This window comes from Cyclopterus lumpus, chromosome 1 (genome assembly GCF_009769545.1).
Source record: "Cyclopterus lumpus isolate fCycLum1 chromosome 1, fCycLum1.pri, whole genome shotgun sequence".
NCBI classification, from domain to species: Eukaryota; Metazoa; Chordata; class Actinopteri; order Perciformes; family Cyclopteridae; genus Cyclopterus; species Cyclopterus lumpus.
This window is the reverse complement of record NC_046966.1, coordinates 3,045,407-3,054,629: the sequence shown is the minus strand read 5'-3', so window position 1 is coordinate 3,054,629 and position 9,223 is coordinate 3,045,407. Positions and strand designations below refer to the sequence as shown.

The 9,223-nt window shown below is 43.7% G+C and overlaps 2 protein-coding genes across 3 annotated transcripts in view; one reads left to right on the top strand and one right to left on the bottom strand.

Annotated features, from left to right (window-relative positions):
- Positions 1–1,630, bottom strand: part of tmem176 (transmembrane protein 176) — a 9,300-nt gene extending 7,670 nt beyond the window's left edge. The window contains exons 1-2 of the mRNA XM_034542652.1: positions 1,502–1,630; positions 58–186 (exon numbers count right to left, since the gene is read on the bottom strand). Coding sequence (XP_034398543.1) covers positions 58–183 — 126 coding nt within the window. The 5' untranslated portion in view covers positions 184–186; positions 1,502–1,630. The remainder of the gene's footprint in view (positions 1–57; positions 187–1,501) is intronic.
- A 43-nt stretch (positions 1,631–1,673) lies between these two features.
- Positions 1,674–7,337, top strand: si:dkey-9i23.16 (uncharacterized protein LOC571915 homolog). Of its 2 annotated transcripts, none has more exons than XM_034542608.1 (6): positions 1,674–1,787; positions 4,133–4,214; positions 4,355–4,465; positions 5,737–5,793; positions 6,164–6,334; positions 6,445–7,337. In XM_034542608.1, the coding sequence occupies exons 2-6, from the start codon at positions 4,137–4,139 to the stop codon at positions 6,550–6,552; spliced, it is 525 nt and encodes a 174-aa protein (XP_034398499.1). In that variant the 5' UTR covers positions 1,674–1,787; positions 4,133–4,136; the 3' UTR covers positions 6,553–7,337. The 2 variants fall into 2 exon arrangements, with proteins under 2 accessions (XP_034398499.1, XP_034398491.1); XM_034542600.1 differs by lacking the exon at positions 1,674–1,787 and adding an exon at positions 3,247–3,829.
- The last annotated feature ends 1,886 nt before the right edge of the window (positions 7,338–9,223 follow it).

Below are 9,223 nucleotides of genomic sequence, written 5' to 3'. Positions count from 1 at the left end.
AATGTATCGCATGTATCTCACTAGTGAGATACACTAGTGAGAGAGATCTGCACTCACCCCCAGACATTTGGGCTCTCCCCTCTGGATGGCCCCACGCAGAGCCTGCTGTCTGTCAATCAGCTTGACAACATTCGCATCCTCCAACACATGCACTGTCAGATCACTGGAGACCGCCACCGCCATCACCTGCAGAGGACAGCAGAGCAACCTGCTTACAATCTGCAGGATCAGCTTGGAGATCAGGTCGCACAAATAACAACAACAACAAATGAAGTGAAATACAATACACATGTTAGACGCATTTTTTCTATTTAAAGGAAGGTTATTCAGCATTCTGTCTATAACTAAATTGTTTTTCATTGTGACCTCATCACTCACTGCTGATGGGGTTTGAACTATGAAGTATAGCAACACGTACTAAAGTGTTCACAGACTTTGAAACATACTTTAATGACCAATATGATTCGGTTTAGAGGAAAGAAACTAATATGTTATTAAAACGTTTAATTCCATGGTCAAAACTAAATAGAACATTGTTTTTGGTGTAAAATGCTCATAATGGAGCTTAATGAATAAAAAAATAGCACAGACGTATCTACATGAAGACAAGAACCTCTTCACACAAACTCAATTCATATTTAATACAAAATAAATAGAAAATTGAATTGGAAAAATATCTGAATCATACCTGTAGTTGTGCATGTTGGAGTCCATTAAGCAACAACCACGTATGTTCTACACATTTGTTCACATTATTACGCAGCCTTGAGACTTCTGACAGCTCTATTTTTTGAAAGTTGTGTAATATGACACATATGTTGTTGGATCACAACTAACACTTGTTGTCTGCCTCTCATAAAAGCAAAGGGGCCGTTGCACGAACACATAAATCATATCTCCTTTATTTCTGTTTCTGTTTTTGCCACCGAAAGACCGATTTCCCCGCAACGGGTCCTTCCCTCGTGCGTTACACATATTCACACATGTGAAACATATCAAATGAAATAATCTAATGTTGCCACGTTGCTGTACAACAATCCGATCCAGTCCAGTTGGAGTCGCTCGGGACTGATGGAGTGAACCATTGTCCGCCGCAGCGTTACGCAGCACTGCTTCTGCTTCTGCCTTCATGCGCGCACACGTAGGCTTATCAAGTGATTTGTTCCAAAATGTGCACGTAAAGTGAACGCGAACAAACGTCACTTTTTGTCACGAGCGTACACGTTTACGCGCACATTTCGCCCAAATGTGATGAGAGAGTATTGCGTAATCTTGACAGCTCACATGACTTGGTGTTTGGTACGCCGTGTGGCGCGCGCCTGTGCTCTTCTACAGTATGTCTCTTTAATTATTCTACATTCTACATTAAATGATACATTATACATTACATTACATGAGGCTTTACGCATCGTCTGAACACAGTGCGCACTCACTTTGACGGGGTCAAGACACGCGTAGGCTGTTGTCTACTTATTAGAATGCACACATGTCTTATTCCTACCTTGTTTTGAGTGAATACGGTCTGTCCTGTTCTTAGCTCAGCCTTCCGACCACTCCCTGCCTTCTCTTCTGTACAAGCGGGTAAATAAAACGGTCAGGGAGAGAAATCGAGTGAGCTCCTCATCCGGGGAGCTCCTCCTACACATCCTCTCCTAGTTTGGTGCCTTCCAGACGTCATTTTGTTGTCGGGAGTCTTCACCGTTATAAGTCCATCAGAAGAACTGTTTTCCTCGGTGGGACACAGAGGCCTCTCGGGCATACCTGCTCTTGTAAAACCTTCAGTCGAGGTAAGTAACCTCCGGAGACCTTCTGGGGTCACCCAGAGTCGATGTGTAAATCGGAGGGGGGGGGGGGTTGTTTGGGGGAGTCACATTGTTTCCTTGCATAACCTGCAGTGTTGCATAATCTTTTCAGTGCTTAAAGTTAACTTTTCGATTTTTTTCTTGGGTTATAATTACTTAGCATACACAATTCTGAAACAACTCTTTCCAGATCTAAACATCAAGTCTAACGCTGTGTGGGGCTCTTGGTCGGGTGGGCGGCGGTGCGACATAACTATGTCATGGCAGGTGTATTGCTCCGGACCCAAGGGAGCGCATGTTGTTGAGTGGCATTGGCATTTCTCGAGAAAGCTGCAAATAGCAACACTACAGGCCAAGCATGTACCCTGTCTGTACCCTGTCTGTACCCTTTCTGTACCTGTCTGTACCTCTATGTACCTGTATGCACCCTGTCTGTACCTGTCTGTACCTCTATGTACCTGTATGTACCTCTATGTACCTGTATGTACCTCTATGTACCTGTATGCACCCTGTCTGTACCTGTCTGTACCTGTCTGTACCTCTATGTACCTGTATGCACCCTGTCTGTACCCTATGCGTACCCGTCCGTACGTATCGTCTTTATAGCCATATGAACCTTGTCAATATTGGCATGTTGATGTGTTCAGGCCTGGACTCTTATGAAGCATGAACAATTTGGGGCAAAAGAAAGCCAATGTGAAATGTGAGAGGATTGTCAGTACCACATTTTGGACCAAACCTATTAATGGGTTCTATGGAGTACACCAAGGGTGAAAAGAACGTGTTCGAAGGCTGAAAGTGATGTCCAGTTATGACTTCAAAACAAAACTAGTTTATGTATATCCTAAAGTCTTCAAAACATGTTATAAAATGAAAATGAACGCATCAGATTTTGTGGTACCAATGGAACCTTATCCTTACCCTGGTGTGCATTTGGGGGGGCTATGGAGTCCACTGACAATTTCTAAAAACCTTTCAGGCAACCCAAGCCCCTCCACTGACCGGTGACAAATGCGTGCACGTTTGTTTCTCGACTACTAATCTACAAAATGTTTCTCCCACTTCTGGTGGGCCTTGTCAACGCATTACATTATCAACCTCCCTTATCCCCAGACCCCCCCTCTCCCTTTCTTCCTCCTCCGTTTCTCCTCCTCCTCCCACCACATCTGCTTCTCATCCAGCAGCATTCCTGTCTTCCCTAAGAGGATTGCGACATGTGGTTTTGATGAACTAACAGACTAACCCCCCCCCCCCCCCCCACACACACACACACACACACACACACACTCCCACCCTTTCACTACCTCATTTTGGTCTCTATTTCCCAAGTCCTCCTTTCCGGTTCAAACAGATAAACACAGATAAACACACAGAAATCTGACACACATGCTTCTTAGTTGTGGCTTCCCACTGTCCCTTCCCCTTTCTCATGATCATGTGGTCTGTCCTTGTTGCTCTTTGGGTTTATTCACGCCTTCTCCTTTCTTCTACAGTCTGTTCCTCGTTCTCTCTGATTAAGATTTGCAGTTTCAAACATTATTCTCTGATGAAGACGTTGGCCTCAGAAAGAGTTAGAGACTTATTTTAATGAACAGTTTCATTGTATCTATCATACCTATTGTAAGTCAGAGGGAACATAAATCCCTGTTAAACTATGTAATACCAGGTTTTAGGCTTCACAGGGAACCAGTCTGGTTACATCTACTCTACTGTTTACATCGCGGTAGAGAGCCACAACACACAAGGTTTCCCTCTAAAAGCCATACCACTATGGCATACTGATATTAATCGTTACATATGCCCTCCTCTTATCGCTGGTGTGTCGACAGAGGCCTGTCCCAAACGTCGGTAGATAACAATGTGGCTAATCTAGTCCTGCCACGAAGGCTACAGAGAGAGACCGTTGTGTCCTCCCACCCCAGTGGGGTTTACCCCTTGGGGATCCCCCTTTTGAAACACAAGGCGGACACAGCAGCTGTTTGTTCCCTACAGAGATCACACAGAGGGATGCCAGTGGCAGACATCCGGTAATTTCATCTTTAAAGACATCATATTTTATATGATTTGGATTTTAAAATCTTAATTAATCAGATAATTGATCATTTTAACCTTTGAAATGTAGAAAGCGGCATGAAAAAGTACCTCCATTGTTTTTACCACGGATGTTCAGTGGAAGCAGAATGAAAGTTGACATTGTACATGCAATGCAACATTTGATTGTTTATGTCTTATTATCGACTGCATCGTGGATGGTATGCACTTGGTTTATTTATAATAGAAGTGGACTTCAAATCAGTTATCGTGTCTGACGTACGTTTCATGTTTTGCAGGATCATGTCCTCAGGGGCTGTGGTGGCAGCAGGTCAAAGGTCACATCGTCTCTTTGCCTGGTTTGACCATGAAGCCGCTGCGGTGAGATCAGGACACCACTGAGTCTGGGTGGAGTCACCTCAACTTGCATTTGGAAACTTGCAGAAAATGATTCTTCGGTTATGTGTAATGCCAACACTCTGTGTGTGTGTGTGTGTGTGTGTGTGTGTGTGTGTGTGCAGGTGGTGACCATCCTGTTGGGGCTGTTCCAGCTGTTGTTGTCTGTCCCACTCGCCTACGCTAACCAATCGCTGCCCAAATTCTTCATACTGCCACTGGTCTTAGGAGTTCTAGTACGTACCTCATGATTTGTATTTCAGTGTGTGTGTGTGTGAGTGTGTGTGTGTGTGTGTGTGTGTGTGTGGGAGGGTCACTTTGACGTGCAGACTCTTTTCTGATTTCCTGATTAGAGCAGGACCCGCTCCTCTGTCTCACAGCGAGAGTGATTTTTAACAACATTTCAGTCATAAAAAACACCACCAGGCAAGAAAAAGATAACCAAAGACAGTGAAATATATCTCAAAATCTGGTTCATAGATGACCCCAATTTATCCATAAGAGCATGTTTTTTCTCAAATGACCCCACAGAAATTTAAGAAGGGTTCGACATGGAATATATTGTATTAGAAAGACTTCTCGATCTCGATCTGATGACACGTGCATCTTAATGAGGAAGTGAGTGAAAGGAAGACTTCCTTCAGCGGTCTGGCCACTCGACTTTACACTACTGATTGCCTGGTGCCCGTCGGCCACCACACTCTGATCCACAGGCGCCGCTAATGCTGCATTCAAGTACCGTTAGCCCAACGTTAGCCAGCTTTGTGTTAGCCACCAAGGTGAATTCATCTCTCCTGCAGACACACTTATCTGACAGCTGGCTACAGTATCTTGGAAGATAGCAACATAGAGGGCACTGCATTGGAGGAATTTACTCATCAGACTACAAATGAGACAATAATGTGGAATACCAATGCAATTTACAATCTTTTCAACCCTAAAACTGAACGCACGTACTGAATCATCAGGACCCCCCCCCTGCATACCGCGTAGCCTCCCGGTTACAAAGAGCTGAACAATCTGAAAGATGTGCAGAATAACTGCAATAAATTAAAAAAGCAATTATCTGCCGACACAATAATCCTGCTGACACAACAGAGTTTGTTTTGAGTATAAAGGAGGTCATATGAAGAAGAATACAGCCTCCCTGTTACTGGAAATGAAACCTAACAAGCGTGGCCAAGAAGCAGAGAGCAACAATCCACGAAAACTATGTAAAATAGTGCTCACATAACACGTTAAAAAATCAGAAGCAGATGCAACACACACACACGCACACACACACACACACACACACACACACGGGTCATGGATGGCTATAATCATACTATCACACTGAATCCGCTACCTTAAAGCGCAAAGCAGTCCAAAATAGATGAAATTATATATTGAAAAAAGAAAGAAAAAGAAATCCGATGATGAAATAAGGCTCTCTGCTGCATGTCATTTCCTCTGATGAGAGCAGCTCCAGTCTCCCAGTTCAAGTCCAATGCTGTGTGTGTTGCAGATTATGACAGGAGGATCCTTCACCTTCGCCAATGAGAGGAACTCCAGCAGAATCCTGGTACGTTCACATAAAAGCTAATCCAAAGATTAATGGGAGATTTTGAGCCAACCAACACCTGATACATAAGTTGTCCACCCTCTGTGTTCAAATACGCTCAGCAAGTCTCTGTTACTTTGTGTCATCTAAGAATACAAATCATTGTGTGTCTGCCATTTCTATCTTCTAAAGAAAGCACTTTGTAACCGTCGTATTGAAATGTGTATTATGAGTGTATTATTATTGTCACATGTTAAGCTTATATTCATAGCCATCAAATAGCATAAACACCCCATGCCTAAAAAAAGACAACAATAATACTTTTTTGACAGTAATTTCACAACAATACAGCCAGAGTGGGTGTGAGTAGCTTGACTGCCCTCCTCCACAGCTTCGAGGCTGCGCGTGCAGTAACGTGGTTGGCCTGCTGGGGGCGCTGCTGGCCTTCTGCCTCTACTGCTACAGCCTCAGCATGGTGTCCAACACAGAGCCGTGTGAGTCCCCGGATCTCCGCCACGACAACACGATGTCATTGTACGAGTGTTCCGGGGCAGTCCTGATGGTCAGTGGGCTGTAAAAACTAGATCAGGAGTGGGGATTGGCCGGGGAAAAGAGGATGTCCCGCCCCCATGAGAAGAGGAAATGTATGACCTGTCTCATTGTCCCCTGCAGGCCTACTGCTGGAGTCTGACACTGCTGCTGCTGCTCTTTGACACGGGGGCCGTGGTCCTGCACTGCTTGCTGACTGTCTCCGCCCTCAAAGCACTCAAAACAGACTGACACACACACACACACACACACACACACATGCACGCACGCGCAAACACACATCATGCTACATCAGGAATTACTCCATACTGGCATTACCTCCACAAAGCCAATGGAAATGTGCTTTCCAGAGTAAATGTAAAATAATAATAACCTTTCTGATTAGTTGACAGGTGTCTAATTAAATCATCAAACAGCTGATGAGTTTCATCACCTGTTGACCTGGTTAATAAAGCCATGGCATAAGTGACATAATACCCCTTTTTCTATTCATATACCAAATATTAATATTAGAGCCACGCAGATAGCTTCCATATTGGACACAATTAGCTTATTGCAGATATAACAATATGAGTGTAAATGTTGCCAAGGCCCTGTTTCAGAAAGCCGGTTCAGTGAAAACCTTGAGATGAGGGAAACTCTGGGTTTGCAGTTCCAGAAAAAGAGCCAGCTTACATTCTGGATCTGTTACCACGGTAACTGACTCTGTGAACCTAAGCTGCTCGTATCTAAGAGTGTCTCGTCTCTGATTAATTAGCGGTGGTTTACCGTATTTTAAGAACTAAAAAATGTGAACTCTGATCAACTGTTCTGGAGCCGAAGTTTCCCAAGTCGGGGTTAGTTAAGTCAGAGTTCAGGGTTCGGCTCAGTTTGTTGAACCTGCTTTCTGAAAGAGGGCCAAGGTCAGTAACAGAAAAGGTCCATCCGGCCAAAGAATAGAAGTTTGAGGTCACTTTGTCTCAATCAGCATATGCATCACAGAAAATAAATAAATACAATAGAGTAACCCTTGTCAACATTGTTTGTTTATGTTTATGTGGATAAAATACCATCAGAGGTAGAGCAGGTCATCCTCCGATCGGAAGATCGTCAGTTCGATTTCCGGCTGTGTCATCAGTGTGTGAGTGTGCGTGAATATGAATTACTTAAGATCCCGATGGCAACTTGCATGGCAGCCTCATCCATCAGTGTGTGAGTGTGTGAGTGTGACTGGGTGAATGCACACGGGGAGTGTACGAGGATCCCACAAATCATTTCAACCGCTCTGAAGTCTAAACCATCAACAATTATAAATGTTATCCTTTGACGTTGTAATTTTAAGAGTTTTTTCTTCATAAAAACACACACAATTCAAATGATAAAGAAATAAGTTAGTATTTTTTTATTGATTATAACAAATCTTACAATTAGTAATGTTAATGATGTATCATAATCTGCCTCGAGCTCAGTGTAAATAACAATTCATCTCTAATATCTATTTATGTTGCTGTGAAAACATCTTCAAACAACTGGATTTATTTAAGTTCCTACAAACTACACAATACTTATTATGTACCTTTGTTCAATACTCATTTTTACTAAACGCATCATAATTGACACAGCAATTGTGGGGTGTATCAGGGATGGCCAGGAGGGGGAGTACGAGAGTCTGGTGGACGACTTTGTTCAATGGTGCAAACACAACCACTTACAACTCAACACTGAAGACCAAGGACATGGTGGTGGATTTCCGCAGGTCTAAACCCACTATGCTACCAGTCTCCATTGAGGGGGTCAATGTGGAGGTGGTAGGCACATACAAGTACCGTGGGGTAATTCTGGACAATAAACTGGACTGGTCTGCCAACACGGACGCAATCTACAAGAAGGGGCAGAGCCGGCTGTACTTTCTGAGGAGGCTGCGGTCATTCAACGTCTGCAGCAAACTCCTCGAGATGTTTCACCAGTCCGTCGTCGCCAGCGTCCTCTTCTACGCGGTGGTGTGCTGGGGAGGAAGCACTAAGTAGAAGGATGCAGGGCGACTGGATAGGCTGGTGAAGAAAGCTGGCTCTGTGGTTGGTGCTGAACTGGAGCGCATCACTTCAGTCGCCGACAAAAGGACCCTCACCAAACTGCTCACCATCATGGACAATGGAAGCCATCCACTCTACGGTACCATCACTCGACAGAAGAGTCTGATCAGCTGGAGACTGCTGCCATGCAGAACTGATAGACTGTGTAAATCATTCATCCCCACTGTACAATAAATACAATCTGTCAATCAAAGGTACCTCACTAGAAAACCTCAGTTGACAGACAGTTCACTAGGAACCCCCCACCCCCAGCCTGGACTCCTAATAATGTGTGTTTTAATTTTTTGGACAATCTTTTTTAATAGTTTAATAGTGTGTATGTGTATATTATGTTTGTGTGATGTTTGGAGCTACTTGGATCCTGAATTTCCCTTAGGGGATCAATAAAGTACTTATCTATCATCTATCTATCTATCTAATGTAACAGAACAGAACCGTTGTCCTCCTGTCAGTTTAAACACAGATTGGTTGTTTACAATGAAACATCACCAGAGACTAGAAAAACATAAATGATGTCCTGATCTCAAAAATGAATTTTGGCAGATAAGTTTAGTAAAATGTTAGTGATGTTAACATTAAACTGTGCAATTAATCTGCGTGCTGAACCATGAGACGCGACCAAGAAGCTGCAGCAGAATTAGTCGCACCATTTAAAGGAGAACATGACATTCTGTGAAACACATGTATCTGCTGTCTTGCTCAGAGAGAGATGAGGAGACTAGTACCACCACACCTGTACATATGGAGTGGGAGCCATGAGGCGATCATGTTAGCTTAGCATAAATACTGGAAGCAGGGGCCAGCACGTAACACCCTCTCTACAGGGAACA

Bases quoted from the DNA above. Each gene is read 5' to 3' on its own strand.
- si:dkey-9i23.16 (XM_034542600.1), top strand. From the start codon at position 3,600: ATGCCCTCCTCTTATCGCTGGTGTGTCGACAGAGGCCTGTCCCAAACG. The intron at 4,466-5,736 runs GTACGTACCTCA...TGTGTGTTGCAG, and splicing joins CACTGGTCTTAGGAGTTCTA to ATTATGACAGGAGGATCCTT. The intron at 6,335-6,444 runs GTCAGTGGGCTG...TGTCCCCTGCAG, and splicing joins GTTCCGGGGCAGTCCTGATG to GCCTACTGCTGGAGTCTGAC.